Source organism: Colius striatus, chromosome 7, assembly GCF_028858725.1.
Source record: "Colius striatus isolate bColStr4 chromosome 7, bColStr4.1.hap1, whole genome shotgun sequence".
Taxonomy (NCBI): Eukaryota; Metazoa; Chordata; class Aves; order Coliiformes; family Coliidae; genus Colius; species Colius striatus.
In genome coordinates this window covers 29,977,738-30,002,656 of record NC_084765.1, presented here as the reverse complement: position 1 = coordinate 30,002,656, position 24,919 = coordinate 29,977,738, and the positions used below count along the sequence as shown (strand labels likewise).

At 57.1% G+C, this 24,919-nt stretch overlaps 3 protein-coding genes across 10 annotated transcripts; 1 reads left to right on the top strand and 2 right to left on the bottom strand.

Annotated features, from left to right (window-relative positions):
* Positions 1 to 147: 147 nt before the first annotated feature.
* Positions 148 to 4,151, bottom strand: ISLR2 (immunoglobulin superfamily containing leucine rich repeat 2). The gene is made up of 2 exons (XM_061999856.1): positions 3,950 to 4,151; positions 148 to 3,433 (listed from the first exon to the last, which is right to left on the bottom strand). Exon 2 carries the CDS (start codon positions 3,425 to 3,427, stop codon positions 1,331 to 1,333), a length of 2,097 nt encoding a protein of 698 aa, XP_061855840.1. The 5' UTR covers positions 3,428 to 3,433; positions 3,950 to 4,151; the 3' UTR covers positions 148 to 1,330.
* A 5,219-nt stretch (positions 4,152 to 9,370) lies between these two features.
* Positions 9,371 to 18,896, bottom strand: PML (PML nuclear body scaffold). Of its 6 annotated transcripts, none has more exons than XM_061999437.1 (10): positions 18,745 to 18,896; positions 18,022 to 18,123; positions 16,799 to 17,366; positions 15,496 to 16,064; positions 14,996 to 15,048; positions 14,445 to 14,525; positions 14,148 to 14,364; positions 13,446 to 13,498; positions 10,701 to 10,857; positions 9,371 to 10,608 (listed from the first exon to the last, which is right to left on the bottom strand). In XM_061999437.1, the coding sequence occupies exons 1-10, from the start codon at positions 18,803 to 18,805 to the stop codon at positions 10,034 to 10,036; spliced, it is 2,436 nt and encodes an 811-aa protein (XP_061855421.1). In that variant the 5' UTR covers positions 18,806 to 18,896; the 3' UTR covers positions 9,371 to 10,033. The 6 variants fall into 6 exon arrangements, with proteins under 6 accessions (XP_061855421.1, XP_061855422.1, XP_061855424.1 ...); XM_061999438.1 differs by having other exon boundaries at positions 14,154 to 14,364; XM_061999440.1 differs by having other exon boundaries at positions 18,022 to 18,199; positions 18,877 to 18,896.
* On the top strand, positions 18,196 to 24,133 carry STOML1 (stomatin like 1). Of its 3 annotated transcripts, none has more exons than XM_061999445.1 (7): positions 18,196 to 19,498; positions 19,716 to 19,822; positions 19,969 to 20,118; positions 20,617 to 20,820; positions 21,623 to 21,848; positions 22,468 to 22,683; positions 23,381 to 24,133. In XM_061999445.1, the coding sequence occupies exons 1-7, from the start codon at positions 19,351 to 19,353 to the stop codon at positions 23,539 to 23,541; spliced, it is 1,212 nt and encodes a 403-aa protein (XP_061855429.1). In that variant the 5' UTR covers positions 18,196 to 19,350; the 3' UTR covers positions 23,542 to 24,133. The 3 variants fall into 3 exon arrangements, with proteins under 3 accessions (XP_061855429.1, XP_061855427.1, XP_061855430.1); XM_061999443.1 differs by having other exon boundaries at positions 22,465 to 22,683; XM_061999446.1 differs by lacking the exon at positions 23,381 to 24,133 and adding an exon at positions 23,123 to 23,362 and having other exon boundaries at positions 22,465 to 22,683.
* Positions 24,134 to 24,919: the final 786 nt, after the last annotated feature.

Sequence of the window (24,919 nt, the reverse complement as noted above, 5' to 3'; positions counted from 1 at the left end):
CTCCGTGCCATCTCCCACCTTCTCGGGGTCCTCGCGGCTGCACCGGCGGCTGTACCGGGCAGAGCCCAGGCCAGCGGAGGGGGAGACCGGGCGCAACCTCCCCCGCGCCCCCATCAAGCAAGGACCCCGCTCCACTTTCAATCCCTTTTATTGACTCTTTCACAGACAGAAGCTCGTAGAAAGACGCCCGAGGCTCTCGCCGGCCTCAGAACTCCCGGGGACCGGAGGCGGGAGGGCGGCGGCAGTGATCCCCTCGCCTTCCGGGGCCGGGACCCCTCTTCGCCCGCCCGCCCTCCAGCAGCACGGGCGCATCTACGGCACAGACACTTGGCTACAAGGCTACTCTACCCAACACACATCGAGGGGCCCCGAGGGGTCGAGAGGGGACCGGGACTGGGACGAGGAAGGCGGGGGGTCGGGTCGCCCCCCAGGGGGGCGCGGAGCTGTCCAGCCCCGCCGGGTGCTGAACGTAGCGGCGGGAGCGCACCGGGTGTCGCACCGCACCGCCGAGCACCGGCAGCCAGCGGGCAGCGGGGAGGGAATGGCACCAGGGGAGCCCGCTGGGGAACGGAGAGCACCACCGGGGAGCGGCAGGGACCGCAAAGCTCCGGCACCCACCGGCGAAATTAGAGATGTACGGGAGCGCGATGGGGACCCACCGAGGGGTGCCAGGGACGGGACCGAGGCCCGGCGGGGACTCGCGGGGGAGCGGCGAGGAGAGGGAGCGGGGCGGGTAACGCCGAGGAGCGGCGGGGACCTCAGCGGGCTGCGGCGCGGTCGGACCAGGAAGCGGCAGGACCACACCGAGGAGCGGAGGGGACTCACCGGGAACCGAGGGAGAGGCGGGAGCGGACCGAGGAGCGCCGGGGACCCGCCGGGGACTGAATCGTTTCCAGGAAAAAAAAAAGGTTTTGAGAGATCGGGTTTTTTTTCTTTTACCCGTTTTTCCTTCTGTTTTCGTTTTTTTCCTTTAAGAGGAAAGAAATCAGAGAGAGATCGGACAGCAGAGGCGGGCGGGGGACCGGCAGTCGTTGTGCTGTTGCCGCCGAGGCGGGAGCGCCGGTGACCGCCGGTACTCAAAACAGAAACGAAATCCTGGGAGAAATGTCCCGCCTGCACCGACCATCCCCGGGGCCAAGTCTCTTCCCCGGGGACCTGCCACCTGAGGGAGGAGGAGGAGGAGGAAGGTCAGGTGGGCATGGCTGAAGATACTTCGGTGTTTCCTCGGAGGAAAAGCAGCGGCGGTGCCTCGGGAGGTTGGCGGGGGGGGGAAGGGGAGAGCGAGAAGGTGGGGACTGGAGTGAGGGGTGCGGAGGGGGAGAGAGTTGGCTCAGCGGGGACGCTGCCGGTAGTTGCCGTTGATCTCTTGGGAGATGGTGACGGCCTCGGCACCCAGTGGCAGCTTGTCACTGTACTCGGAGCGGACCTCAAACTCCTCGCCGTTGGCTTTGGATTGCGATTCTGCCATGGAGCTGGCCGCCACGCTCTCCTCTCGCTCCAGCTCTACAGCCCCTTCAGCCTCTCTCCTCCTTCGCCTGCCTCCTTCGTCATCCTCCTCCCCCACCTCATCTTCTTCCTCCACGTCTGCTTCCTCCACCTCGCTGGGATTGTAGTTCTTCTCAGACTCCAGATAGGAGGCACGGGGGTCGAAGTCAGCAGCCATGTGCTTCTCCATCTGGTCCGGGTTCTGGGCCTTCATAATGAGCTTGTAAGTCTTTCCATGATACTTGGAGAGGAGATGGCACCACGTGGCCCCCATCAGGGGTAAGGTGGCCAGCACCAGCAAGAAGATACTCACAACCACGATGATGATGAGCGAGGGGATCTCTTTTTTGGTGGTGAAAACCACTTGGACCTGGCAGTCTTCCCCCAAGTAGGTGAGACACACAGAGTAGTTGGTGCCAGGATTCAAGCCCTGGAACCAGTACGAATTTACCCCTTCTTCAATCTTGGACCACTGGACCAAGGCGTGGCCCTGGCTACTCTCCTGGCACAGATAGAGGATCCTGAGGTGGACCTTCTCGGGCTGCAGGTAGGTGGGCGTCAGCTGCACCCGGGCATCATGCTCCGACACATCTAAGGCAATCACCCCCAGGTCGAACGTGTGCTGCTTGAAGTCACCACTCTGGTTGAAGGCGTGGTTGGAAATGTACTTGCTGGTTTGTGTGAAGCCGCACTTCTTCTCAAATGGTGGAAGCTGGAAAGGGACTTGCCCATCTCCCACGGACTCTGTCCCAGCTGCCAAAGACGGCTGGCTCTGCCGGGTAGGACTGAAGGGTTTGTTTCTCTCATCTGGCATGAGCACACTGTTCTTTGCTCCCTTGGCCCCAGGCTTCTTGTCACCTGGGTGTACTTTACCCCCCAGCGTGTCCCTCCTAGGCTGCAGTGGGTATTTCTGGGTGCCTGCCACAGCCACGTTGACTGAAGTCTGGTTGCTCCCTATTTCATTGGTGGCCAGGCAGGTGTAGGTGCCTTCTTCCCGCTTGCTCAGGTGGGGAATCACCAGCGTGCCATTCTTGAAGACCAAGAAGCGCTCAGGGTCCTGTTTGGGGAAGTCCTTCCCAGCATTCTCCTTCGGGTTCCCATTGAGCTCCAGGGTTTGGCTGGAGGTGCGAATCTTCCAGCTCACTTCAGGCGGTGGGGTGCCTGTCACAGCACAGTGCAGCGTCAGGGTGAACCCGTCAAAGAGTTCTGTGGTGTCCAGATTGGGGTAATAGGTGAGCTGCACAGTGGGGGAGGTGCACTGCATGTCTGGGATCTTCCCCACTGGCACTCCTCGGAGTTGCTCTGGGAGGGCACAAGTGATGGAGTCCTTCTCGGGAATGGAGATGAGTGTACTGTCCATCCACTTCTTCAACCACTGGAGCTTGCATGAGCACTCGAAGGGGTTGTTGTAAATCTGCAGGTGGGAGAGGGAACTAAGCGAGTCGAAGATGCCCTCAGCAAGCGCAGTGAATTTGTTGTTGTTGATGCGCAGGGACCGGAGATCCTTCAGGGTGTGGAAGGCTCCCTGAGGCACCACAGCCATGTGGTTGTTGTTCATCTTGAGCAGCTGGAGAGCGCTGAGGTTGTAGAGGTCCTGCCAGGGAAAGTCCACGATCTGGTTGTGGCTGATGTCAAGGTTTTTCAGCTGCACCAGGATGGCGAAGGTACCAGATTCGATGGAGCGGATCTCGTTGTGTGCCAACCAGAGGGAGGTGACCTGGGTCACCTCCACAAAGGAACGCTGCTGTAGTGAGGTGATCTTGTTGGCCGAGAGGCTGAGGGTGGTCACATTGGAGGGCAACCCCGTGGGCACCACTTGAAGGTCCTTGTAGGCGCAGTCGGCAAACTGATGGGCGTACTTGTCCACGCAAGCACAGGGCTCAGGGCATGCCCGGGCCAGGCCGAGCAGTGCCACCAGCCCCAGGGCTAGCAGTGGGGCCATCTCCGCCTGTCAAGGCACATAGGGGTCTCTCAGGGCTCCCGCCCCTGCTCCCCGCCCCGCTCCCGCCCCCGCTCCCCGCCTCGCTCCCGGCCCCACTCCCCTCCCGGCGAGAGGCGGCGATGGGGCCGCGCCCCATTGTCTGTGCCCTGTCTCCCCCCGCTGCCGCCCCCTCGGCTCTCACTCCTTCCCATCCTCTCTTCCTCCTTCCCCTCCTCTCCCCCGTTTCCCTCCTTTCCCCCCCCGGCTCTTTCCACCCTTCTCACACTCTTTTTCTTGTTCACCCTTTTCTTTCCCCCCTCCTCCGCAAAAAAACACCCTAATTTTCCCTCTTCTTTGGTTTAATTTCTCCTTTTTCTATTTTCTTTTTCTTTCTCCTTCCCACCTTTACTCTTTTCCTCTCCCCACTTTCTCACTTCCTCTGCCTCTTCCCAGTTTTCGCCCTCCCTATTTTCCTGATTCCCCCTTCCTTCTCCTCTGTTCCTTCTCCCCTCCCGCCGCACCGGAGGTGACCCCGCACCTTACCCGCTCCTAAGTAGCGTGAAGCAACACGCAGCCCTTCTCCTTGGCGTTACCGGTTCTCTGCATCCTCCTCCAAAACCCCGTCCCTCTAGCACGGAGGAGCCTCCGCCAGCCCGGATACGACGATGAGGGGCGCGGTGAGGAGGTTGGGAAGGGGACACACCCCACCCGTACCCTCCGCACCTCTCTGGGCTGAGCTGCGAACCGGAGCGGGGCCTTACGGGCACTGGGGCTGCCGAGGCGAGAGCGAAGGGAGGAATTAGCATTTCTGCCAGCCTCCCCCTCCGCCACGGCTGCCCCCTCCCTCCTCGCCACCCCTTTCCCATCCCACCACCCACCCACCGCCGCCGCTCGCCAGCCTCCGGCGGGGACGGAGCCGGCTGCTTCCCGCGGCCGTCACCGCACACCCCCCCCCCGCCAAAAACAAATGATAACCATAATAAACGCCTTCTCCGCAGAGAAACGAGTGCAACTCACACGCATTTGGCAGCAGCCATAATCCACCCCCCCCCCGCCCCGCTCCTCGTTTTCCCTCCGGGTCCCCTCTCCTGGTGTGTGCCCTCCTCCCCACGCCGGAGGGACCGGGATGCCGTCGGAACACGGTTACCCACGTCTTCCCCGGACATGGTGGGGCCGCAGCCCTTTGGCGAGGGGTTGTGGACGATGAAGAGGGGCTCGGGACCTAACCCAGCCCTCCTGGTAACCACCAACCCCCAGCCCCCTCCGCCAGGGCGATGCGGTACCGGCGTGTGCCGCCGCCTCAGCACTCCCCGTCGAGGGTGGGATGTCCCGGGTGAGGGTAGTTCCTTCGGCAGGGCACTAACTGAATACGACAAGCTTTTAAGCATTTGAAAGGCAGAGGAAGGAGATGTCGGGGCTGCAGGCGGGGGAGGGCAGGAGGGTGACTGCCAGGGGTTCCCGGGATGGGATCGTTCTCCTTCGTCTTCCTCCTGAAGGTTTCAACCCCGTGGAAAACACGGAGTGTAAGCCCCCGCTCCCTTCGCAGTATCGCTTCGACGTGGGATCGGTTCTCTCCCCATCACCACTCCCGGCCCTGCCCCTCGCCTCTCCTCCATCCATAAAACAACACGATAAATCATTGATTTTGTGAGTGGGATCGATTCCTGCCTCCCCTCATCCCCTCCGCCCCCCAGCATCGCTCCCTCTGCGCTCCCGCTGCACCCGGGAGCTCTGCCGAGGGGGGAACCGGGGCGGGTTCAGATGGGTCAGCCCGTCCTCCCAGTGTCCCCGACCCGTCTCTGTAGCGACAGCCACCGGCCCCGCCTAGAGCTGCGGCTCTGTGGCTACTTCATCCCCTCCTTGTGCGGGCTGCGCACATCCCGGGGCGGGTCCGGGGTCTGGGGAGTATCTCACTGCTTTTCTGCCGCTTCTCTGCTTGCTGGCAGGCAGAGAAAATCCTAGTCACTTCTCCCTCGGGGGGCAGACCAGCTCCGCATCCCCGCCCCGAGGCCACGGGGATGGGCGTGTTCTCCCAAGGACAAGGAGCGGAGGGAGGGAGTGGAGCGGAGTGAGATGGCTGGAGAGGCAGGGAGTGGAAACTGCTTGACAACAAAATGCCAGGTCTTATTCATGCTGCCGGCTCCAGGCACCACCACCCTGGCAGGAGCCGTGTCGGAAGCTCCCCCAGCCTGACACCTGTTGCCCGGGCACCATCACGGCTGCAGACTTGCCTCAGTTTCCCTTCAGCCTCGCAATCTGAGGGCATCTGGGGATGGGTAATATAGATGCTTGGGGGATACAGGGCCACTGAAAACACCTTTCCATGCAAGTGAACTGACATTGTCCAAGTGTTGCACCATGGCCACTCACAGCATGGCTGTCACCACACTTCCTGGTACAGATTTGGCCCAACTCAATTGGCATCTCCTAGAAGAGGCCTGGGGATGGTCCAGGGGACTGTCCCGGGCAGATGGACAAGACGACCTCGTTTTGGAGAGCTACAGGGGCTACAGGGGTCTGTAGAGGGATCAAATGAGAGGGAGGCATCACCATCTCTGTCTCCCTTCCTGCTGGAGTGGAATTAGAACCATCATTGTGCTGTCAGTATTTCTGGGGCTGAGCCATGACTCACACCCTTTCCATCCCCACCGCCTGTCAGCCTCTCCTAAGCCCCATGGCAGGGAGCCCTGCAGCCAATGGGGCAGCACCCTGGGAGCTCAGCATCTCCAAGCAGGCTGGATATGTACTCCCACTGCTCCTCATCCCTCACTGCTCCGTGTCAAGTTACCGCATGTCCCAGGCTCCCCATGCTGCCGTGCAGGACCTGTGTCAGCCCCTCTTTGTCTTGACCCATGGCTGGAATTTGAGCTGCAGAGCTCAGATGAGAAACATAGGGACTGCAGGCCTGCTTTGAGAAGCATGGAAGTAGGTTAAAATGCCACAAGGACATGGCCAACACAGAGAGGACACTCTTTTGTTCTGGCTTGGCTGCTATCCACTGCACTATGCTGAGCTCTTCCCAAGATGCCTTCATTCATCATGCAAGAGGCAGAAACCCAAGTGTCCTAGATATGGTGACACAATTTCAGGAGCATTGGAGGCAGTGTGTTGTGCTAGAAATGGGTCAGGGGATGAGGCACATATGATGGGATGGATTACAAATCCTTCTTTTAGTCCTGAGGCAGATAACCTGGACACTTGGGAGGGCATCATAGCATGAAGCAGCATGGCATGGATTACACCATCCATCCACTTTTCATGGTCACACCTCCCCAGCAACATGACTTGTAGGGTTCGTGTCACCACTTGTGCACCAGTTTGCAACAGGCTGAGTACAGAGAGTAATCACAGTTCTCTGCAGTAGCTCTTCAGTCACCTCAGATGAGAGCTCCAAGACAGGATGGTGGAGAATGGATGGATGGATAGATGGATGTATACACACATTCCCAGTTGGTTTCAGCAGTATCTAGTGCATGGCCAGCAAGGGCGGAGACTCTCTGGTCCTCCTGGGCGTGGAGACTGCCTTGGAGTCTAAAGGCCTTCTTATGAGGACCAGACCATTCCTTAGAAGAGCAATGAAGCTGAGGAAGGGTCTAGAGCACAAATTTGAAGAAGAGCAGCTGAGTGAACTGAGGGTGTTCGTCCTGGAGAAAAGAGGCTGAGGGGAGACATAATCACTCTGCAACTGCCCAACAGGAGGCTGTAGCAAGGTGTGTGTTGGTCTCTTCTCTCAAGTAACAAGCAACAGGACAAGAAGAAATGGCCTCAAGTTGTTCCAGGGAAGGTTTAAATTGAAGATTAGGAAAAAAACCCAAAAGGGTTGTGAATCTCTGGCACAGGCTGCCCAGACGGTGCTGGGTTCTGAACTTGATGTGCTCAACCAACGTCAATGACTCTGTGATTGGATGGATGGATGGATGTGTAAGTGGGTGGATGGAGGGGTGGGTGGCTGGAAGAGTAGGCTTGGTTCTGTCAATCTCTCCTTCTCATACCACACCTGCCATAGCCCCAGGCACCCTAAGTTTCAGTATGATCCTAAACATATGACAAATAGAATCTGGGGCAGGTCTTGGGACAGGTCTCTCACTGATGGAAATGACGACAGCCTCCCAGATGCAGGAATCACTGTCTCGCTACTGCAGGCAATGGGGATTTCTGATTGACACCACTGATTTCCAACATGTGTCTGCAGGAAGAGCCCCCCCCACACAACATGCCGATCACGGGCATTGCTTGTTTAAGGAGGAGAAGGCTGAGCCCCTACTTTGGGCTATTCTGGCTTCCCTAGCTTCAATCCCAAACCAGCTCCTCCAAGATCAAGTGAGTACAAGAGCCACTGCCCTGGGAGCATCCTGGCTGCAGGACCTGGCTAGAAATGATGTGGCTTCCCCTGCCATCTAGATAAAGCATCCCTTAGCTTTACCTCACCACTTCTCCAAATACTTAAGAGTCCTGACTGCCTCATCCTTTATCATCCCAGGTGGTCCCTGGGATGCAAACCTGTCCAGATGTTATCAGGCTGATGTTGTTCTTAGAAACATAATCCAGGCAACCTCTCTGGCTCATTGTGGCAACTCCTCTGCCTTGCCTTCCACTCACCCTCACTAGCCAACCTGACTGATCTCACAGGGCACAATCAGATGCAGAGGAACTGGCCCTCTGACTCTAATTAGTTTTGCATGATTGTTGGGGAAAGAAATCCATTTTCATAAACAGAAAGGATTTATGCTGCTCCTTCTTGCTTTCTCCCCTCCCTCCCCCAAGTCCCAAAGCACTTTGCTCAGGGCTAGCATGAATGGTTTAGATTGAGCAATGCATTATTAATAACAGCCGATCAAGCAAGCAGCATATTATATATCATTTCAGGAGATTCGCTTAATTCAGTGAAGTTATTTATTGCTCTAAAAAAAACCAACCCCAAACAGAGAGACTCTGATTCTTCCTTATCTCTCTGGCTTGGAGGGGCATTTCCATGGCTGGGAGGTTTGAGAAGGGCTGGACCAAGTGGAGAAGCTGACTCTTGGAGGTAGAAGCTGGTGGGACTTTTGGGGAGCTGTTTTTCTCCAAGGCAGCTTGCTGGGCACTGCTTCACTCACCCTGCTATCACAAACCCTTTTGTAGCCGGATGAATGAGCTTTACAGCAGCTCTGGGCAAAGAAACAGCAAATGTGGCTCCTGTGGCCCATTGATTTTGCTATTGTTTTACAAGATTTTGATGAGGCTGGTGACAGCAGACAGATGGGGTTTGCCCTCCTCTGCCTGTGCCCCTTTGTAGGGGCTGCTGCCAGTATACTACCTTGTCTCAGACACCAGAATCCCCAAGGTGAGGCAGCATTTTATTATTGGGGCGGGGGCGGGGTGGGGGGGGAATGTGCTTGGGATTGCTCCCTGTAAACTGCCGTGTGCTGCTGCATCCTGTCTAGTTCTTCCCTGGCCCAGGGAAGGTAGAGGTAGGACAGGCAGGGAAGATGCAGCCCCCTTGCCTACCCCTGTCTCTCTGTCCAAGACCCAACTCCAACCGTCTGGGTCACTGCTTGTTCCTGGGGGACTCCCGGAAGATGGGAGTCACGTTTCCTCCCCGTCTGCCCCCAGCTTTCCAAACCTGGCAGCTCCCACCGCATCCTCTCGGAGAGGAGACCGTCAACCGCATCCCTTTCCCGCCCGTTTTCACCCACCTCCAGCCACCCAGTGCTCCCCAACCCGCCCCCTAACACAGCAGACCAGCCGCCCCGGTGTTGGCCGCGGGGTACGGGAGGCACCATGGGTGGGCTGCGGGGCTGCGTGGGCGCGGGGGACGCGCGGGGGCGAGCGCGCCAGCGCGCGGGACGGGCAGCGCACCCGGGCGCGTGCGGCTGTGCGCCGAGGACACCTGGCGGCGTGTGTCCCGCACTGCCGCCTCGCACCCCGCCGCCAGCCGCCGGGTACCGCTGCTGCCCGGGGGCCCCTCCTCCCGCCTGGCTAGGAAAAGGAGGAGTGCAGACGCCCCAGGAAATTACATTGGCCCGCGCTCCGGAATTTATTTTATACAGATGTTATTTTGATTCGCTGGGTTCTTCCCCCTCAGGCTGGCCAGGGCCCCGAACCACTTAAGACCCATGTTGGGAACACAGAGGGCCTGTGAGTCCTGTTTGATGCTGTCGGAAGCACCTCTGCATCCCTGGTGAGTATCCCTGGTGAATCATAGAATCATGGAATGGCAGGGTTGGGAGAGACCTTTAGAGATCATCTAGTCCAACCCTCCTGCAGAAGCAGGTTCACCTAGATCAGGTCACACAGGAACGTGTCCCTGTGGGTCTTGAAGGCCTCAAAGGAAGGAGACTCCACACCCTCCCTGGGCAGCCTGTGCCAGGGGTCCCTCACCCTCACAGTGAAATAGTTTTTCCTTATGTTTAAATTGAACTTTTTGTGTTCCAGCTTCATCCCATTACCCCTTGTCCTGTTGCTAGATACCACTGAAAAAAGGGATGTCCCAACCTCTCAACACCCACCATTTAGATATTTGTGAATATTAATCAGATCCCCACTCATCCCTGGTGAGCATCCATGGTAAACATCCCTGGCAAGCATCCCTGCATCCTCGGTACGGTCAGCCTGAGACCCAGCCACTCAGCTCACCATGCATTGCACTCACGAGTGTTCCAGCTCCCAGAAGATGAGGTTGTGCTGGGCCAGGTTCTTGGCCGTCCTCCTGGTGAGCAGTTTCTTCTGCACCAGGGGCTGCAGGATGATGTAGCTCTGCAGGTTGCAGTGGGTGAGTATCATCCCTGCATCAGCATGGGCAGGGAGCTCCAGGGCTCCCCAAAGCTCCTGCAAGGCCTTGGCCATGGCCAGAGCACTGCCCTCATTGAGCTGATGCTTCAGGTGACTTCTCAACAGGTTCTTCAGCTTGTAGGAAGGAGCCTTGGGCAGCTTTGCTTTGACCAAGGACAACATATCCACATAACCACCTACAATGCTGCAAAAGCCCGCTTTCCTGCCTGTGGCATCCAGGACTTTAAAGAGAGTGGGCAGCTCTGGTGCCCAGAAGTTATAGACGATGAGGATGGGCCTGGGGATTGAGGAGAGGTACCAGAGCAGGTGCTGCATCCCCATCTCCATGGGGACCCCCTGCGAGAGCAGAGCCAGCACTGAACTGGGTGTCTGAATCAGCTCCTTGAAGGTGTGCTCTCCATTTGCTGCTGCCACTTCTGTGATGTGCTGAGCTGTGGCGGGGAAAAGATGGGGATAGAGTAAGGGTTTACGGTATGCCTCTCTGCCTTCCCAGTCCCCTGTGCCCAGGAAAGATAATGCTCACTTTTCTGATCAATCTTCAAGCTGAGGAACACCAAGGTGCTGAGTTCTGATCCATCATCCCAGGGGCTGCTGGGGCCAGCGCTGTGGTGGGATGAGGTGCCGTTCTCAGACCGCATAGGACTGAAAGGCTTCTTGCTGTCCTGGGACTTGCTGGAAGCCTGCAAGAGATTAGAGAAGGGTGTCAAGTCTTTCACCTGCCTGCTTGGACCTATCTGGGAAGATGTGAGGAGCACCCTTGGGTACACCATTGGCCATGGGCAAGGACCTAATTTTGTGCAATGTCATGAAAGCCACGGAGTCTGATATCTTGGTGCTTCCAGGACTGGGTTAGGTGTGTGCTGTGGCTCAGAAGTGAGCTGGCCGTGGGGAACCCCATTGAGAGCCCCAAACCAGGGTCTAGGCCAAGTGAGCGAGAGCAGAGCTCTGAACACAGCTCGTCCAAAGTGGGAGGTGGGATCCAGCCAGAGGCCAGCAGGACACAACACACGTCTGAGGACTTGCTGTCCCTTTCTGCACATCCCATCCGGATGCAGCTCATGCAGGGACATAAATGTGGCTGAGCAACCTCAGCACATGAGGTCTACACTGAGAAATCTGGTTGCTGTCTAGAGGAAAAGAGGAGTGAGTCAGGTCAGGAGGTTTGGTGCCTCTCCAGGCTCAGCAGACCCATGTGTACAGCAGTGCTTCCCAAGGGTGAGTTAAAGCAGCCACACTAATCATGCACTTCACTGCCTCACCGGGGGTGGACATGCACAGCAAGTATTTTCCTATGGGAGAAGCAGGATAAGAAGCTCCAACTTTGTTTTTTTCACTCTTTCCTACAGGGACAATCCTGTACCCCTGGCCTGAGCACCCTGCAGTGATGGAGTGTCCATCTGTCTCCACATCAGCTCTCTGCATCTTCACCTGCAGTCCAGGGGTGGTGGAAATGTGGCTGGAGAGATGTCTGCAGGTGTGTAAGTAAAACCAACTGCTGCCCAGCTCAAGAGACATGGTGTTGCTTAAATGCCAGGTTAGGGTTGTTTGAAGGACGTACAGTGTTCCTCTGCCTGGGAAGGGACACTAGTGGGGTGGTGGCAGTGCCCTGTGTCTCCCTCACCTGGCTCTGCCCAGAATGCCCTGGAGGGAGTTAGATGAACCAAACTTGGTGAGCAAATGCAATCGCAGATGCTCCTGTTACACAAATCAGCAACAAGCAAACTGAGTTTGTATGCAGAAAAGAAAAAACCCAAAAGGTTTTATTGAAGAGTTAAGCAGAGAAGGAAAGCATGTGGGATTCTGAGGGGGAAAATCACTCATGCAGAGACGCACTCGTAGCACTGCGGTGGCCGTGGGCAGTGGAACTGGGCAGAGCTGGGCTCTGGCAATGTTCTTGTGGCTCCAGCTCAGCATGCAGAGAGCATGACAACCCCCAGGTGACTCCACAAAGGTTCCTCCCCAGCTTCCAAATCTCCTTTTAGATCTATGAGCCTCTAGGCAGGTCTTCAGCTGTTGCCCTCTACCTCCTGAAGGTTCAGCTTCCCTGGGCTGCATCCCACTGCCTCATCCCATTGCTCATCTTTTTTTCTTACTCAGTTGCTACTTTCCCCCACTTTTTGCAGGCTCTAAACCAAATTTTCACAGCTGTCAAGGCTGCACGTTTCCAGTTCCAGCACTACCCCTGGGACCTCCCTGTTTTTTTTCAGGCTGCACCTTTGCTACACTCTCAAATCCCCATTGTACCAAAGGACACCCAATTCATGCAGGGATTTGTCACAGCAAGCCATTAATATTCCCCCAAAGCCCCAGCCCTGGGATTTTTTTGGCACTAGCAGGGAGTAGGGACAGGGGTGTAGCCCGTCAACTCTCTTTTTTTCCCCCTCTATTATAGAAGAATCAGGAGAATGAGGAAAAACAGCAAAGGAATAAATGAATAAGGAAGACGGCAGCAGGCCAGGATTTTATCTGGGAACAGCTTTATTAAAGAGTAAGAAGAGCTTCTGCATGTATACAAAAAGAAATGGGGCTGTTAATCCCCCATGAAGCCCATTCTGAAAAACCAACCCATTCTGACCCCAAATGGGCTGCGCTCACCTCAGTTCCAAGGTGAGTGTGCTCAGCAGGCATCCCATGCCCTTGGTTCATCTAACCACCTTGGCCAGGCCATTTGGTTGCAACATTCCCATTTGCAGCATCAATGTGGTGAAATGTCACTGCAGGGAGCTTGCAAATGTCACTTGGGGAATGCTGAGATGATCCCTCGCTGTGCTGGTGGCTGCCAGGAGCTTCTCAGCCCGTGTAGGCACAGGACTGATGAGCTCTCTGAGCACAGTCGCTACATTCAACTCGCAAACTTGATTCTTACATGATTTCTTCTTTTTTAAGATTAGAACAACCTTGCCAGCGAGGCAGAAAGGAAGATGACATAAGGACAGACTTGGCAGGGTCATCCTGAGGGATCAGTTGATGTGGGATTCCCACCTCAGAGCAAATTAAGGCGGGGTTTGCTGCCTGAGAGAGACAACCTTGGCCAGGAGATCCCAGCAAAGGCTTTGCCCAAGAGGCCTAGATTTGGGATGGCCCAGATGCCCCGCTGTCTGGGAGCAACTGAAGGGGAAGCAAGCAAGTCTCTGATGCTGGTAAGGGAGGAGGCTGGACCTGAGCATGGCCGGAGGGAAGGGAAAGACATCCCACAGATGGCGGGGGCAGCTGTCTCTTCTGCCTGCAGTGTGGCTCAGCTATGAGGCAGCTCTGGCATTACACTCACCGCTGTGTCTTCCTCACTGTCCTCCGAGCTGGAGATGATGATGCTGGTGTCTTCTGCGGAAGGAATGGGAGCATGATGAAGTTTCCAGACTGTGACTTTGGATCACACTGGTTTTCCCATGAGAGGACTGATTTTTGCAGCAGAGGGCCAATGCTTTTACCAAGACCATGAGCCATCCAGCCCTTGGGTGCTCCTGGATGCACTCCAAGGTGGGGGCAACCTCTCCACTGCTTTTTCACCTCATGCATGCTGTACTAGCCTCTCCAGAAGGTGCTGGGCTCAGAATCCCTTGCTACAGGATGCTGCAGCAGGCTGGAGTGGGGCTGGGTGAGCTCAGGGAAGAAAATGTGTTTTGCTAAAAATTTAGGGTTGGGGTTTTTTTTCCCAAGGAAAATCCAGAGCACCTGGAGCAGGAGGTGAGAGAAGTCTCTCAGCACACTTACCCTGCTGCTATGCTCAGCAGCTATGCTCAGGTTTTGGCTACCTGAGAGGCAGAACATGGAGTTGGAAGGACAATCCATGTCCACCCCTGAACATTGCTCTCGTATTTATCCACTGGGAACCACCTCCCACCCTCTGCTTCTCTGACCCAGGGGAGGCTGGCCAAGGCTCTGCGTACACAGAGACTGGGAAAGATGGGGAAGTCCCATAAGGGAGGGGAAGAGATGGGGTCACAAGGAGGGCCACGTTCCCAGCCCCCACCTCTACCATCAGTGTAGCCGCTGGCGGCAGAGATGCTGCTGCAGTTCCGGCTTGCTGTGGAGGTGCTGGGACCCCATCCATCATCCCTGTGGTTTGGACTGGGATTGCTGGGCACCGGCGTGTTGTCACGTTCCAGCTTCAGTAGCTTGGGTGAGATCTGGCTGCCCCTCTCCATGAAGTGTGACCTCCGCTTGGGCCCCATGGTGGTGGGCAGAGCCTGGAGAGAGGGATGTAAGGCACTGGGCTGGCACCTCAAATGCTCCCCAAAGGCTCTTGCCTAGCCAGGGCTGTTCTTACCGGGATTGTCTGCATCTCTGTGAGGCTGATGGTGAAGGTGGGCTGGATGGTCTGGAGCTCAGGCTCGACTGGCTTCTCTTGCTGTGGAGAGAGCACAGAGCAGCATTAGAGTGAACCTCGAGACCACTGACCCCTCGTCAGGGTGGGAGTGTCCTCAAGCAGTGGGCAGAAACACCCTTAGCAGAGGGAAAAGTGAGGCATAGCCTGTCCCTCTGGCTTGGCTCAAGGCTTGTGCCTGAGCCATGGATGTTTGGCAATGCTACAGCCTGGGGAAGCCACAGTTTTCCCTGGTGAAAAAGAGACAAAGCATCAGGCTCGGGGAAGTGGGAAAATGACTGCTACAAAGCAGCTTCTTCTCTGCCCAGATAGAAACATTTCTGAGTGTTTGTCATTGTTGGTGGAGAAATGGGAGTGATATGCTAAGGATTAGAAGGCAGACCCTTGGGAAAGGCTTGCAAAGGTCAGAGGAAGCAGGAAGATTCACGATTTGGCTGATCACTGGGAGCCCTCCCCACATGACAGTGTACTAGGACGAAACACAGACATCTCACCAGGTTGTTCTCCAGACACACGTCAACCATGGGGACAGCTTGGGAATTTGAACCTGCAATGAAGAGAGTAGGGCTGCAATCCTGGCCTGGACCTTCTGGAACTCCCCCTTGGCTGTGGCACCAGTTGAGCTGGGAAAAACCTGCCTGGAAGGTGCAGCCAGGAAGAGGCATCTCTAGTATCCTTTCCCTTTCCCAGCCTTCCCTTTAGTTTGGGATGGCCCAAGGAGTTTAAGAGCTTCAGGAGATCGAAAAATCAGCATCACCAGAGACTATCAGAAGGGTTGGAGACCAAAAAAAAGGGCTCTGGCCATATAAGTGAAGGAGCAAAACTTGGCTCCAGTGGAAATAGGGATCTTACAAGAGCGAAGCTGGGCTCATTTTGCTGCAGGGAGGTGGCTCTGAACCCTGCGGGATCCAGAGCCAGGTGGTGGCCTTCTGAGCTAGCCCAAGCCTCTCCTGCCTGTGGGGTGATCAGATGCATACCCATGTCAAATCCTCACCTGGGTGCCCCATGACACGCTCCACCAGCCCCTGCAGCCTGGCTCTGCACTCATCGAGGTCCCTGGGCTGCACTCGCGCCCACGCCGCCTCCGGCTGCAGCCGCCGCAGCTCCTCCAGCGAGGCCTTGATGAAGGGCTGCATGTCCATCACCTCCTGCTCCGTGGCGTAGAGCCTCATCTTCTCCACCAGCCGCTCGCCCGCCTCCATCCGCCGCAGCAGCCCCTCCACGTGCTGCAGCTCCCGCGCCTGCTCCCGCCGCTCCTGCCGCGCCTCCACCAGCTCCAGCAGCTCCTCTTCCTCCCGCCGCAGCTGCCGCACCAGCTGCTCCACGCTCTGCCGGATCAGCTCCCGCATCTCCCGCTGCTCCCGCTCCAGCCGGGCGGCCTCGGCCTGCAGTGCGGCATAGCTGGCCTCCACGCCGCCCCGCTGGCGCCGCAGCTCCTGGGCCATGGCGCCCAGCTCCTCCTGCCTGCGCCGCGTCTCGCTGCCGATGTCGCAGAAGCTGTGCTGGCTGTCCAGCAGCGCGCACGAGCAGCACAGCACCTTCGCGCACTGCCTGCAGTAGATGCTGTGGGGCCAAGCACAAGCACAGACACCGCTCAGCCCGTTCCTTCATCCCCTGGCTGCAAACTGGTGTGAGGGTTGCACCCAGGCTGACCCTTGAATCCTCTCCATGCTTTTTTAGCGCTGCCAACAGAACACACCCTTCTCTGTTGTCCCTCACAGCACTTAAAACAACAGGTCTTCTTCCTGCTGAGTTCCATCAGCCTCACCCTCCTTACCCTAGCAAGGAACCCCTCACTAACTCTCCTCCCTCAGTCCATCTTGTGTCTACTCTCCTGTCATCACCTTGAACTCAGCTCCATCCAAACCCTCTCTCCATACCCTAGAACCCAGTAGTTGCTACTGGAAGGAAACAAAGTATCCTTCAAGTTTGGTTACATGAGCCGGGGGAAAAAATGCATTTCCACTCTGCTGGGCACATTCCACTTCCTCAAGGGACACCTGAGGAGTCTAACAAGAGGGGAAACTGACACATGGGGCAGGAAATGGCTTTGCCTCACATGACCAGCTGTGGATGTGGGCATGAAGCTGGGTGGTCAATCCACCTTCACTTCCCTCCCTCCTCCCGAAGACCTGCCAGCTGATATCACACCCTGCTCCTGCCTGGGGTCTCACTGGGGTTGCAGCAGTCTCTCTCTAAAGGCGGGTGATGAACTCCCAGGGCTCTGCCCTCCTGGCAGTTGGTCCTGGAGCAGCAGATCCAAAGCCTTCGGTGCAAGGAGAAGGCCCCACTCTTACCTGGAGATGCAGTCCTGGCCAGAGTGACCGGGACGGGAGCAAAAGAGGTTGCAGGACTTTCTAGTGTCTTCCAGGAAGCGATGGGCAGACTCAGAGCGAAGGTCCTCCACTCTCCTGGCTTCATGGCTCCTCTTCTTGAAGAACCACTGGTGGGCCTCAAAACAGTTGGTGCAGAGGAACTCCTCACACTCAGAGCACCACACCACTGCTACCTCCCCCTGGCAACGGCTGCACTTGGGGCCATTGCTGTCTCTGATCTGCCTGTAGACCTTCAGCCTGGCCTGGAGGTTGGTGAAGAGCAGGTTGTCCATGTCGGGGATGCCGCTGGCCTGTGGGATGGCAGTCCTGCATACAGGGCACTGCATCACTGGCTTGTTCTCACTCAGGCAATCCAGGCACAAGGTGTGGAGGCAGGTGAGGAGCTTGAGGTTGGGTGATTCCTGCCGGCAGCCCTCGCATAGCACAAACTGGAAGTCATCCTCCACCACAGGAGGATGGGACGGTCTCGGACATGGGACTGTGCTGGACTGGAGTCCCGCCTCCACGTGGGCAGAGGCACTGTCTCCATCTAGGTAGGATGTGGAGGAAAGACCCCATTGCAGCACGTGAGTTGGAGTGCGACAGAAGGCTCAGTCCCACTTGCGGGAGCCACTCAGGCCACCTGTGGGCAGTGATAAGGGAGCCACAAGGCTCCTCTCCTTTCCTCCTGGCAAGGACAAGCAGGTGGCAGCACCCCAGCGAGGCAAAAGGTGATTCTTTGTCGGCTGCAAAGGGTTATGCTCCCTCCTGACCTCAATGGAGGACCCTTGGAGCCTCTCCTCCCCCCTCCCCACTCTCTTTTCCTTCGGGCAGGGACCAATATCACCTTCTGTTTTGTTTTGTGGCCACCGAGGCAGGGCAGGGGAGGGAAAGGGGACTCTGCTGACTGTACCCCTCCTTGGTTCCTGCAGAACTTCCTGGACAACACCGGGGTGTTGGCACCAACTGTGTCCCCCTCCTCATCCCTCCCCCACTCCGGCAGCGCAGGAAGGAGCCCCCCAGATAATGCAGGGACACCCCCTTATAACCCTCCCCCATGGTTTTGCACCCTAAAAAATAACGGCCCCCACCCGCAGGCAATCCCCGCGGCTCCCTCTGGGGGGTTCCCTGGGCCAGACTTTGTCACCGACCCGTCCCGTCCCGTCGCGCCCCACTCTCCAGCAAAGCGGGATCCCGCCGCTTACCTGCCGGGGAGCCGGGGCCGGGCGCGCGGGGTTCGGCGGGGCTGTCGGCCATCGGGGCGGCGGGGCCGAACCGCGCTCTCCCACCACTTTCGTTTCCCCGGCCTGCTTGCAAGAGGAGGAGGGGCCGGCGGGATAAAGGCGGGGAAGGCGGGGGTTCCCTAGGCGGGGCCGGGGAGGGCTAGTGGGTGAGAAGGGAGTGAGCCGAGGTTGCCCTCTCCCCCCGGGCAGTGCCCACCGCCCCGCCTGCTTCTGCCTCCCCAGGGCAGACCCCGGGGTGCCGATGGCCGAGGGAGGCTCGGGGGGATGTCGGCGCCCGGCGGAACCAGGTACAGCGGCAGGGATGCGGGCAGAGGCGTGAGGGTACATAAACGGGGCAGGTGCAGGCACGGGGGTGGGGGCGCTGGCGGCCGGGTGGGAGTGCTGGCACCAGGGGCATACTGGCACCATCGGATGGCAAAGCTGTGTTTCAGCTGCTAGATGGGAACCCCAAGCTGCAGTGGGGTGAGAGGTGCTGGCTCAGCTGCAAGGGCTGCTGCTGTATCTGGGGCAGTCCCAGGCCCCTGCTTCAGCCAAGGGGAACTTTAAACCTGCCTTATTGCCGCCCCGGTCCTTGGCAGCACTGCTCTGGGCTGCTCTTTTTGTCTCTGCTGCCTTTTGCAGGCTGGCTAGATGAGACAGGAGGGAATTTGGTGTGGTGAGAAGAGGAATTGCTGGGAAAAATACCTGTCCCACTTCCCCGTGGGGCTGCAGCAGTCCCTGGAGCCACCCACTGCGAACGTGCCATGGAGACCCCCGTGCCCCCCGTGTCTGCCAGAGCAGCTCCGGCGCACGGAGGGCCTTTCAGGAAGAACTCACCCGACCCTTGTGCCGTGAGTCGTTTCGTGGCCGTGACGCCGGCAGGCACGTGACAGGCAGAGCAGCGAGCGCCAGCAGCGGCTCCCGCCGCCTCCCCACAGCATCCTCCCTCGCCCCCCAGCTCCAACGGGCTACGAAGCGCATGGTGGCTGTGGGGACGCAGCTTTTGTCTCCCGGCTCGGCTCCTGCCTAGAAGGTTGCTGGGAGGATGTGAGGACCCCAGTCTGGGTGGGAGCCCGGTGAGGGAACTCCCTGAAGGATTTGATTTCTTCTAGCAAGCATCCTCCCTGGCAACAGCAGTGCTTGTCAGCTTCTCTCCAGAGTCTGTCTGGTTGCACATCAGGGCAGGGACGTTGGACCAGGTCGGGGGCAGGCAGAAGCCAAGCTGGACACACAGGTGGCTGCGATGGCAACTGAGAGCTGGGCTTAAGGCTGTCTGAGCAGGAGCAAGGCTCTGTGCAAGGCACTGGCACCATGTTCAGCCAGTCGGGATACCAAGCCCTTCCCCTGGGAGACTTTGACCGCTTCCAGCAGTCCAGCATTGGGCTCTACGGTGCCCAGAAGGGCTTCTTCTCCTGTAGATCGAAGGAAGAGCCTCTGGGGCCAGCTGGGAATACCACAGGTGAGTCTCAACCTTGGAGGGGAGTTGCTGCCTTCATCCCTATTGCCCTTTTTGCTATAGGGTGTTAGGCTGACTGTGTGTCCCATCTCCCCCACGCTGCCCCCACTACCAGCTTCCCTGGAGTGCGGTGTGTATGTGGGGAGATGCTTGGATGGGGGTTCATAGGCAGGGCAGGGGATTTTAAAGCAGATACATCCCCCTTTCATTCTCCCTGCAGACTCCTCCCAGGGTTGGCTGTCCTGGATTTGCCATGGGATTATCACCTCTTTGGTTTTCTTGATGATGGTTGTCACCTTCCCTATCTCAGGATGGTTTGCTTTGAAGGTAAGGGAGGAAAGCAGGTTGAGGAGTGGGATGACAACCCATCCTCCACAGCAGGGAGCATCCCTGGCTGCCTCCGGTCCCTTTGCTCTTGGCACCACAGGACCCAGGCTTTAGCCTGTGTCCCGGTCTAAGCTTTCCTATTCCAGATCGTGCCCACCTATGAGCGAATGGTCATCTTCCGCCTGGGCCGCATCCGGGCACCACAGGGCCCCGGCGTGGTCCTGCTGCTGCCCTTCATCGATCACTGGCAGCGAGTGGATCTGAGGATGAGAGCCTTCAATGTGCCCCCCTGCAAGGTGAGCCACCTTCAGCCTCAGGGCAGGATGGAGAGACGTCTCTAAAATACCCAGAGCAGGTGGATTTGGGGATGGTCTAATCCTTGTTTCCATGCATGGACTCAACCCAAAGTTCCTCCATCATCATGGCAAGGCAAGGTGGGGTGTAGGTGGTGCCGTGAAGCCAAAGTCCTCACTAGCCTGCTGTTGAAAAGCTCCTCTTGACTTTACACACATTGCTCAATGGGTGTTCATGGCTGGAGAGACCTCAAAAATACGAATCCCTGCCCTTCCCAGGTGTCTTTCAGTAACAGTCCTGTGCTGGAAGCTGTCCTCACTATACAGACTAGCCCAAATTGAATTATTTGGGCTGGATTTGTTTCTAATAACCCTCTTCATAAAGAGACCTAGAGCTGGTTGCCAGCTAGGAAGGAAGAAAATGCCTTTGCTTTCAGGCCCTACACAGGAGGGATGGGTCGTGGGGAGAGGGGGAGACATCCTGACGCCCCTCTGCCCCAGATGACCTCCAAGGATGGGGCAATCATCTCCATGGGTGCCGACATCCAGTTCCGAGTGTGGGACCCCGTTTTGTCCGTCATGATGGTGAAGGACCTCATCGCGGCCACCCGCATGATGGCACAGAGTGTCATGACCAAGACCTTGGTGAAGAAGAGCCTCCGTGAGATCCAGGTGGAGAAGCCAAGGATTGGGGAGCAGCTGCTGGTAAGGATTGCCCCAGCCCTGTGCAGAGACCTCCAAACCCCCCAAACTCTCGGGGTCGTGGTGTGGAAGGAAAAGATGGAGCTGCTGAAAGTCCATCTGGCCGTGGACCTGGCCAAGGAAGAGAGCTGGGAAAATGTGATTAGCGGGAGACAGATACCATCAGCCTGTGGATCTCTGGAGCCTTGTGGCTCATCTCTGAGGTCTTTGGCCACACAGGAAAGCTCACATGTTGTTGACAGGCTCCATATCCCTGCCAGAAAAACATCTGGAGGGGGCTGCAAACTAGGAAGGGCTTTTGGGGAGAGAAGCAGGACAGGGCAGTGGCAGAAGGGTGACAGCGCCTGCAGATGGCCCAGGACAGACCAAGATCTGTGGGTTAAATGTCTGCAAGGAATGATATAAAAGGAAGCTGGGGGAGATATACTGGTATCTCTGGGGTGTCTGGGGTGGGCTGCAGGTCAGAGATGCTCCCTAGTGGAGCACCATACCAGGACATGTTGCCTGGGGTGGGGCAAGGAAAGAGGACTGCCTGGGAAAAAGGCATGGAAAGGGTAACAAGACAGAGCTATCTTCCCCGTCCCAACCTTGTCCAAGCTGAGGGGGCAACTAGGGGAGCAGGATTTAATGTGAGACTGGACAGCTTGGAGGAGGTGGACTCTTGAGCCTGGTCCAACAGCCCACATCTACAGTTGGTGGATAGCAGAACTATAAGCTATGGGATGCCCATGGTTGGGGGTGCTATGGTGAGTGGTCTCTGCGGCCATACCCAGCTCTGCCAACACCTTTCCTCCTGGCTCTGCAGCTGGAGATTAACGACATGACCAAGTCCTGGGGCCTGGAGGTGGACCGGCTGGAGCTGAGCATGGAGGCTGTGCTGCAGCCACCTCGGGAGAATCTGTTGAGCCCTCTTACCATGGTGCCATCCGAACCTGGGCTGGATGGGCTGGATGGCACCATGCAGCAGCTGGCTGCCCATTTCTTCAACACCCTGGCTCTGGCAGACTGTGGGACTGGCACTCTGGAGGCAGGTAACAAACCCAGAGCCACTGCTTCTCTGCTGGGGGATGGCTTTCCTGCCAATGACCTTTGTCTGCATTTTGTTTGACAGGGGAGTCAAAGTCCAGGAAATACCACACTCCTGTGAGCACAGCACAAATAGGCTGGGGAGGGAGAGGACCACTTCTCACACAGCTCCATACAGCACGTGGCACAATACAGCTTTTCTAACAAGACATTGGTGATGTGACCAGGGAAGGCAGGAGTGGATTTATAGGAGCCTGGACTCAAAACCAACTCAGAGCTCAGCATTTCCATTGGGCAAACCCAAACCTGAGCAGCCAAGGGAGTCACGCCTGAGAGCAACAGGGTTTGGTTTATTTTCCAGAAATCCTGCACCAATTTGTGCCCCACTATTTCTTTCAGGGATAGTTTTCCACCCCCTGGTAGCAAGGGCAGAATAACCCATAGCAGATAGAGGAGCATGCAGTAGGAACTGGCTAAACCAGTTGTGCTCACTGAGCTGGAAACTTGATGCATAAGTGTGTTTCTTTGCTCTGGAAACCTTTTCTGGTGTGTCCTTGCAGACCAGCAAAGCTAACTACCCAAAGGTGTCCCCTCAACCCACTTCTATCCTGTTGTCCCTAGCAGGCAACTTGGAGACAGTGAACATTGTGGAGCCTCCCACTTCTCCCCCCCTTGCCATCACCAGCAGTGCCCAGAGGAAGCCCAGCACAGATGAGCTGCTCTCAGCAGTGGAGCCTGTCCTCTCCGAGGCCCTGGTCCGCCAGGTTGGAGCATCCTATCAGGTCAACATTGCCCTGCCCAGCGGCACCCAGAGCACCTACTTCATAGACCTTTCCTCAGGTCAGCACTCTCTGGGGTTGTTCTGTCAGAGGCGGGAGGGTGTTTTGTGCCTGTGCCCCCTTTGCATGCTGCAAACCCCACTCAGCAAATCCCAACCAAATCTGTTTGGTAGCTCCATGAAAGTCACCCCAGGGTGCACCATCTGAGCACTGCAGTTTGGCAGCCAGAGTCTTGAGTTCATGCTCCCTAGAAGCCCAAAGTATAATTTGATTTGGATTAAAGCCATTAATTTTCCTTGAGAAAGAGATTAATGACAGAAAATTAGCAGCCACATCTCTTCATGGGGTGGGAGGGCTCACAGACCTCAGGGTCTGTTGGGTCTTGCATGCTGCCAACCCAAGGAGGGTGGAGGAACATGTGTGGGCAGGGCCCTGGGCCACTGCCTTGCTGGAAGATGTCCTCCCAGCACCCTAATCCATCCTCTCATGGTCGCTGATAGTTTTCCTGGTGGCCATGGCAAAGCTAGAATGGGGCTTGGAGGTGGAACCACTGGAACAGAATATTGATGGAGATACACAAGAGAAACTTATCTCCATAAGGAGTAAGTTCTCCTATCTCTAAAATCCCCTTGGCAGGCTCTTGTCTGTCATCCGGCCTAACTCGATCCTCATGAAATGGTGAGGGAAAGTGCCATCAGGCAAGGGTGGATTCTGAAGCCTGCTGTTCCTCCTTTTCCTGAACCCATCGTGTCCTACAGGCAGTGGGCAGGCTGGCCATGGCATGCCCGAGGACAGCGCTGATGCAGTTCTAGAGGTGGTGGAGAAAGACCTGCAGGACCTCTTCTTGGGTGACCTGCACCCCTGGACTGCCTACATGGGTGGGAGGCTGCAGATGAAGGCAGCCTGCACCTTGCCCTGAAGCTGGAGGAGCTCATCAAGGCGATGAAGCAGCATAGATAGAGCATGAGTGTCTGTGTGCATGTGTCCTTGGTCACAGTGTCCCCAAACTCTTCTCTGTCCCATCAGCACAGCTCGTGCCCTTGGCCAGTATGCCAGCAGGGCACTGTCCTGGTGCCCCTCAACGGGCTGCATGGCTAAGCATCTCAGACTGAAAAGGACATGAGCTGTGCAGAGGACAGCTGTTGTGGGGTGGGGTGGGGTGGCTGGAGTGGCCAGGTGAAGTGGGGTGCAAGGGCTGGCTGGACCAGGCTGGGGTGCCACCAGGAGGCTGGAGTCAGGGTGCAGCCTGGCATTGCTAGTGGAATACTGGGGTTTATGGGGAAGGAGCAGAGGTGTGGATGTGAGGAGTGACCTGCCTGGAGGTACCACAGCCTTCCCAATACAGCGGTTTGTCATGAGTGATTGTGCTATTTTGTGCTTCCAAGTGCTTTTGCATGCGTGCTGTGGGGTCTGTCTGTGGGGGTGGAGGCACTGGATATAGGCATCTAGAGATACTTATTTATTTTGTAAGCTTCCTTTCTATCCACTCTCGATGGACAAATAAACCTTGTCTGCAGTCTTGCACTTGAGCAGTGATGGGCTGATGACTTCACCAGGCAGACGGGGCTGCATCCCTCCGTGCCTCAGTTTCCCCAGTGCACCCCAGGGCGCTGCGTAAGGAAGCCACATGCTGGCCACATGCTGGGCAGGGCCTGGAAGCTGCTGCTGATCGAAGAAGCTGCATGGCGTGACTCCATTTCACCATATGATTGTGATGAACACATGAAGTCCTGCCACAGCCAGAAAGAGTTGTCAGGATGAGGAAGGGTTGGCAGGAGGCAGCACAGCCTCTCCAGGGTTGCTCGGCCCCCAAAGAGCACACAGCACACTAGGGGTTAAAATGACTTTATGCTCCATGAAGCTTTAACAGGCCTTCCTGGTTTGCTGGGCCAGTGACACAAGCCTGACCGATGTTGTTGACCTCCCCTGTCCATTCAAGGGGCTGCTTGCCAAGGGGAGGCCAGGAGAACCGAGACCTTTCCAAATGAAATATTTGGAAACCGAATGCTTCCCAGGTGCCATCAGGCCAAACCACCTGCTCCACAGCTTCTTCCAAGCCTGGGGCTCCGTGGCACCAGCCTGGGCCAAGCTTTGGAGATCCTGCAGGCATCAAAACCCCCAGGGATGAGGTGGCAGCACGCGCCTCACTACGCCTTCTCCCTTTGGGGATGCCAGGCTAGGTGAACTCCAGGTGCTGCTGGTGGTCGCCCATTCGTGGTGGTGGTCCTCTGTCATGGGGGTGGCTGTCTCCCTTTCAAGGTGGTGGGCCCCATGGTGCCGATGCCCTGCAGGTGGGG